Raw genomic sequence first — 7,578 nt, forward strand, 5'->3', positions numbered from 1 at the left:
TGAGCTGTACAGTTTGTAGCCTTTAGTTTCTATAGCAAAGTCCACAGCATCCTTCTATAATTACGTTTTAGAAATTCCACAGCTATATTAATAAATAGTGATCCATTCAAAATATTTATTTTTATATACAAAAATCTATTTCATAAGTATATAAATAGGTCATCTGTATGTTACAATAAACTAAATTATCAGTATCAGTACTGTAAATAAGCAGCCTGTTTATTAACACAACATAGAAAAGCTAACAACCTTAGTAGTCAACCTGCAGTTTGTGTATGACAATGCAGGTATGTGATGAATCAGTTACTCCATCTCTTCATACTCTGGCTCTTCCACATTTTGTAAGGAACAGCTGGCTATAGACTTACGGATTGCTTCCTTCTCACCTAGTTGGGGAGAGGGGGATAAAGAAATCATTTACAAACTTTTCCAAACTGCCACTTTAAAAAGACAAGGTATACTTTACTTACTAGGAGTTGTACAGTTTTTTAGTAATCTATTCAACTGTTGTCTGTTGTATTGGATAAGAAATTTCTGACATGAACGTATCGTGCCTGTAAAAATACAACAGTCAGTACTATCCTTGTACACTATAGGTATAAAATATATGGGGTTAAAAATGGGTGTCTGTGCAACACAAGTTTTTTTTTTTTTTTTTATAAAACGCCCTCTCTATTAGCATATACCAGCAGGATATACATACATATATATATATATATATATATACATATATATATATATATATATATATATATATATATATATATATATATATAAAACACACACACACACACACACACACACACACACACACACACACAAAGGCGTGGGATCCCCCACAAAATCCATACCAAGCTGTTAGCCGAGCATGCAGCCTGGCAAGCTAGGAAAGAGGAGGGTGGGGGGAACAGGAGAGCACTGCGCCCCCCCCCCTTTTGGGGTAGGGGAGCTCTTTTGGCAAGGGGCTGATCAGCATCTGGAAGTCCCCCTTTGACAACCCCCCTTACTTTTGTACCCCTACTCATTCACAAAAAAAAAAGTCAAAAAAGAAAAAACAGTTTGACAATTCCTTTTTTTACTTTTTTTAAAAAAACAAACCATGTACCCCCGATGTAGATCCATAGTCAAATCACAAAGCCTGCCGCGTTGTCATGGACTGGTACATGCTGGGTCAGTGATGTCACAAGGTGGCGCTGCCTCCAGGTGACATCGCCAATATGGCTCCTCAGTTATTTAAGAACAGTCAGGCGGCAGGAGATTTCAGAGCGAGCAGAGTTTTTTTCTTCAGGTCGCCGGTCGTGATGGATGATGGCTCTTCCAGGGGACATGGTTTTTGTTTTTTTTTTAAAGGGATTGTCAAAAAAAGTTTGTTTGTACCCCTACTCATTCAAAAAAGTGTCAATGTACCCCACACCAATTCATATGGGGGGGGCATTCCACATTCAGATATGCCCCCTGCCCGCAGACCCCCCCCCCCCCCGGAGTTGTGGGGGAGAGGCCCTTTTCCCCATGGTAGGGCCCCAAAGCACCCCCCCATGTTAAGGGCATGTGGCTTGGTTACTCACCGCCCCCCCCCCCCCCCATTTCCTGGCTGCATGCTCGGATAAGGGTCTGGTATGGATTTGGAGGGGTACCTCACACCATTTTTTTAGTTTTGGCGTGGTTCCCCTTAAAATCTGTACAAGCCCCTAACGGGCCTGGTATGGTGTGGTATGGTGTGGTATGGTATGGGGGGGGGGGGGGGGGGGAATTGCGCGCGCGCGCGCGCACACACACACACACACACACACACACACACACACACACACACACACACACACACACACACACTATATATACAGAAGGTCCATCAAACTGGTCAACATATTTTAACAGCTAAGAGATAGACCAGTGGTACTTCACATTGCCTCAGTCTGCCCAGGGCTGGATAGCAGTTTTTATCCCTATGGAAATCAATAATAATCTGACAGGTCAAGCATGCAATAGGCAGTTAGACAGGAAAGGAATGAAAAATCTCTTCCAGGGGGACCAGTCATTCAAAATATCCCAAACAGCTTGCTTTCACAGCCTTAAAATGCAAGAGAAAGCCAGTGCACCAACTTAGGACAAGTGACACTTTATAGAAGTCCACTGAGTGCAGAAACCAATATGTGTGCAGGGCAAATTACTCACAGGTAAATAAAATAGGCAAAATCTTGCCAGCGTTCTACCTCTAAGCAATTTTAAGAAAGATAAGAATTTTTATTTTTCTCTCACATGAGCAGTCAAAACCCTAATATTAAGCCATTAAATGTAATCATTAGGAAGGCAAAAATTGTGTCTCCTACTGGCTAGGTAATAAGTAAAACATCTTGGGGGGGGGGGGGGGTTTATTTACTAAAACTGGAGGGAGAGAAATCTGGTGCAACTCTGCATAGAAACTAATCAGCTTCCAGGTTTTATTGCCAAAGCTCAAGTTAGAAGCGGATTGGCTACCCTGCACAGCTGCACCAGATTCTGAATGCTCCAGTTTTAGTAAATCTCCATTATGTTTGTGAATCAGCACCAAATGGACAGTTTTCTTACCTGCAACATGTAATGTGTTTATAAAACACGGATACCGCTGACCTCTGTTCTCTAGGCTGGAGATAAATAGGAGAGATGACCATAGGAACTGGTGGTAATCTTTCCGGCATCGAAGGAGGATTATGCCAGTGTATGCATTAAGGTATTTCACTACAATATAAAATCACATGGGATAACAGTTTATGATACATCAGTACCAACATACTGTGCTAAAGTCAGAAAGTTTACCACTTTAGTACTAGCCTGTAGTGCCCCTTCATTACAAGACCATTTTACAGTTTTCTGTGCTTTGATGACAACTACTTGCAACCCTTTGGGGTACGTGAAAGGGTAAAATAGGCTCCTTTCACACGATGCGCTGCCTGCTGCAGTCCGTTCTCTGCTCAGCGGGGATCGATCTTGCACTGTGTAGCGCAGAGGGAGGTGTCAGAGCCCCGCTGCTCTCTATGCGGGATCGGATGAGAACGGACCGCCTGTCCGTCCTCATCCGATCCCCTGGACGAATGGAAAATAGGGTTTCCATCCGTCCGGATTTCACGGACAGGATCGGATGCGGATGGCAGCGGACATGTCACCGCTGACATCCGCTGCTCCATAGGGATGCATGGAGGATCCGATCAGATCCGCCTAAAAAAAAACTGACAGGTGGATCTGATCGGATCGTTCGTGTGAAAGGGGCCTAATAGGGATGTGATCAGGTAGGCATGGATGTCTCAGCCATTTGTAGTCAGCCAAGGACAAATGACTGCTTCTCAGCAGGATCGGTTGGTTTGGACTAGGATCCAAACATGCTTTGCTCATCCTTAGTTAAAAATCATGCTACTACAGATCCGCTGATCTGGAACTAATTTATTAACCATTCTTTAATTCCTCTGCTGTAAGAGGAAGGGGCAGGCTCCTCAATTTAAATACTAAACTGCTTTTATTTATGATCAACGTGACTGGTCATCAGTGAACACATGGTACAAAGCCACTGGGATCAGCTCTGTCTGAACTGGGCCATCCAATGATGGCTTGGTTCACAACCATCATCAGGTGCACTTGCTGCCCGGGGCATTTTCTTAAGCGCACTGCAGAAAATAAGCGTTCACCACACTTCCCGGTTTGTAAATGAATAGTGGTAGATAAGTGGTGAACGAGAGCTTGTCGCTAGACCATTCATTTCAACGAAAACCTTCATATTTGTTGTTTTTTTTTTTTTTTTTTAAATATGAGCAAAAAGGGATCTGTATACTTACCTTTTTTAATCCACTCTGGTCCGGTCACGATCCTCTTTGTCAGGAAGCAGCAGCAGGGGAGAGGAGGGAGCACTGGACATTGGCTGTGAATTCCAGGAGCTATGACATGTCTAATAGACTCCTCTGCAGGGCCGGGGGGGGGGGCTGAAGGCAAAAAAAAAAAGAAGGGTACCCCATGTAGTAATCCCTGCTCTGCAGAAATTAAAGAAAAAATTCCCAGGATCCAATTTGTTCAGCTGGGGGGGGGGGGGGGGGTACATGCAGAAAGGGGACTATTCAATGACTTTCAGGCCCCGCTGCTGAAAAATGGGCACCAGGGCAGGGGGATTTTATCAATCCACCAGGGCAGGCCGGTACTTTAATTGTTGGGAAACAGTGCTGCTAATTACTACCCCACACCTTTCTGCCCCACTGAATAAAAAAAGAAAAAAAAATCTGTGCTTTAATTGCTGCAGACTCTTTGCAGTGCCCTCTGAAGGGTGATCCACATTGACCGCTTTTAAGAGGGCATTTGACAGGCATTCTACCATAATGCTGCATGAGTGCATTGCATGTGGCTACGGTGTGGCCCCTTTAAGCTCAATGGGCATTTTTGACAAGCGGTACAGCTCTGTCCCAGAAGCTTTGGATTATTGTACACGTCACCCTCTGAAGCGTGATCCATGGTGGATTGCTTTTCAGAGGGTGATGAGGAAGATCTAGATTACTTCCTAACTGCCTTATTTAATGCGATGTTTGGCCGCGGGGGATCATTTTTGCCACGCTGTGAAGCAAAGCATCATGGCTGCAGCTTGATTACACTCACACTGCCTTTGCCTGTATGTTACATATTCTTGATCCCTGCACTCTATGCGTTACCCACGCCCGGCGCTATGTACGTTGCTTCTTCTGACACATGTATTTTGTAGATTATATACACGTGATACTATATACACCTTCTCCTAGCCTGCAGGCAGTGTGAGTCTTGGAGAAATCTGGGTGAGGGAGGAGTTTACAACTTGTACAGAGCCCAGGAGCCAAAGGTGTGTAACAAACTGTTTACAGTTTGTTACACACCTTTGACTCCTGGGCTCTATACAACAAACTGTAAACAGTTTGTTACACACCTTTGGCTCCTGGGCTCTGTACAAGTTGTAAACTCCTCCCTCACCCAGATTTCTCCAAGATTCACACTGCCCGCAGGCTAGAAGGGGTGGTTGGGCTCAGGTCCTGGCCCTGTTAGGTATGGGGCCCCATGACAGCTGCCCTACTTCCATGTCCCAGCCATTGTAGCATTCCCTCCTTTCCCCTGCAGCTGATGCTCACTGACACAGGGAACCCAGAGCTACATGATCACGGAACTGAACTAGGCAAGTATACAGATATTTTTTTTATTGATTTTTTTTTTTTTTTAAACACAAGGTATGCAGGATAGGTAGGGGGGAACCAATCAAGCATAGTTAGTGTTAGGCTGGAATTCCACTAACACATTTTATGCATTTTTACCTGTAAAATCCTCCCTTGTGTAGATATCCAAAATCCCTGATATTGCGTCTAGGTCCTGCCATCTTCGATGTGACATTAGCTGCCTCATAGCTGTCAATCAAGTGACACTCTATACTACTCCCTTTAGTCCACCACAAAGGACAACATAAACGGAAATGTAGAGAGGGGCTAAGGAGCTTGGCCGGAACAGTTATTAAAACACTCCCATAAGCAGAGATGGTTATGATGGGCAAGAGGGTGGGGGAGGAATCCGTGCTAGGGAACTGACTCTTCCTAGAATAATCAACAGTTTTAGCAAGCTGTGAATCATAACCATTAAAGAAGTACAGCCAAATTCGCACCTGAACTGGACCCAAAAAAAACACACCAGACCCTTTTGGAAACCGCACCACGGCCACCCTAGACATGTGTGAACTGGCTCTTCTGACAGCTGGTCCCATTCACGCCATGCGAATAGGATGCGGTTTAAAACGCATCCAGTTTGCAAATATGTGAACCCAGCCTGACTCATTTTCAGCAGACAGTGGGGTGCAGCCAACTATTTGCTGACGTCACAGAGTCAGTACAGGCTCAGGAAAGATTGTGACAATTTGCTCGAGATCCGCCCACATGCCTGGACCAGCACCCAGCTCAGCCTTTCAGTGAGCTGCTGAGAGCCTGAGTCGGGGGGGGGGTTTCAGAGCAGGGAGTTTGAGCCGGTGTTCTAAAATTTTATCGGACCCATGAAAATTCCGGACCTCGTCACTTCCGGCTGGTGCGAGCCACGGTGCACATGTGCACAAGGTCCGAGGAAATTCTAAGACTTAGAGAACAGCTGATTGAGAGGAGGAGGGGCTGAGGAGGGACGCACACACCGCCCCGGGAAAATTGCTGTCACGGGCGAACCATATGTGCTAGAGACCCCAAAATTCTATCGCAGGTAGCCAAGACACTCCCCTACAGCTGTTAAAAATTTGGGGTCTCGGGGATGAAAGGGTGGGGAGCAGTGGTCCCCGGTTCTCTGGGTCACTGCTCCACGCCCTTTCATCCCCGAGACCCCAAATTTCTATCAGCTATAGGGGAGCGTCTTGGCTACCTGCGATAGAATTTTGGGGTCTCTAGCAGCTTTGGTTCGCCCGTGACAGCAATTTTCCCACGGCGGTGTGTGCGTCCCACCTCAGCCCCTCCTCCTCTCAATCAGCTGTTCGCCAAGTCTTAGTATTTCCTCGGACCATGTGCGCATGCGCACCAGCCGGAAGTGACGAGGTCCGATTTTTTTCACGGGTCCGACAAAATTTTACAACACCGGCCTGCCGCTCTCCACAGCCCAGGGCTCCAATGAAGGGCAGAGCAAAGAGCTGCTGGCTGACAATCACAGAGCTCTGAGAACTAAGTGATCTGGGGTATTTGCTCTGTTCTCAGTCTTCCTCCTAAGAAGGATTCTAAAAAAAACAAAATCCCATTCTTCTCTTTTAATGGAAAGGACAGCTGCAAGTAGGCATTAAAATACCTGATTTGTCTGTGCTTTTATTGCAATGTTTTTAAGGCAACAGGGTCTCTAATCTGAACCTGTATCACTTGCAGACAGTGGATTTACATGGGGAACAATTTATATATCCACCTTCCATTATACAGACTGCCAGAACATAGAAGCAGCTTTGTGCACATGCTAATGCAATCCAAATCATTAGAAAAGGTGTACTCACCTGACAGAGCTATAGACACAGCCGCAGCCCCGAAGTCTCCATGCAGGCGAGCCACTGCCTCCTTCACATTATACAGCACCGTGCCCTGCGAGAGGTTCTGCCTCCGGCGGGGGTCCTCCAGTACCAGCTCACACAGGAAGTACCTGCAGACAGCACAGTCAGAGTACCGAACACCAAATATTACTACAGCCTGGGGTACACTGCCAGCATAATTCACTTACCGAGACTTAAACCGCATGGCAACCTCCCATAAAAAACACCGTTCACCATAGACGTGCTGATTATAGGCGTCAGAAGGACGTCACTTCCGGTAAGTGGCAGCGGTGAGAGGCGTCCATGCTGCTTGTGGGAAAAAAATTAATCTGCCATTCATTAGATGTTCTGCTGTGCTACAGAAATTCACTTGTAAACACTATGCTCATATTTTGTTTGTTGCATTTTAAATAAAATAAAAAATCCCCAATTAAGAAAAATAAATGAATTGTGGAAATTGTGGTGTAGAAAAGCTACATTTTATATTTTTGCTTTATATTTGAATAGACTTAAAGCGGAGTTCCGGCCACATATACATTTTCTACCTAAAAATCCCCCCCTAAGTAATTACA

At 45.4% G+C, this 7,578-nt stretch overlaps 1 protein-coding gene across 1 annotated transcript; it reads right to left on the reverse strand.

Moving 5' to 3' along the window:
• Window positions 1-281: 281 nt before the first annotated feature.
• On the reverse strand, window positions 282-7,324 carry POP5 (POP5 homolog, ribonuclease P/MRP subunit). The gene is made up of 5 exons (XM_082244513.1): window positions 7,195-7,324; window positions 6,974-7,116; window positions 2,566-2,715; window positions 471-554; window positions 282-386 (listed from the first exon to the last, which is right to left on the reverse strand). The coding sequence occupies exons 1-5, from the start codon at window positions 7,209-7,211 to the stop codon at window positions 304-306; spliced, it is 477 nt and encodes a 158-aa protein (XP_082100639.1). The 5' UTR covers window positions 7,212-7,324; the 3' UTR covers window positions 282-303.
• Between the last annotated feature and the right edge of the window lie 254 nt (window positions 7,325-7,578).

Source organism: Pelophylax lessonae, assembly GCF_965119305.1.
Source record: "Pelophylax lessonae genome assembly, chromosome: 1".
NCBI classification, from domain to species: domain Eukaryota; kingdom Metazoa; phylum Chordata; class Amphibia; order Anura; family Ranidae; genus Pelophylax; species Pelophylax lessonae.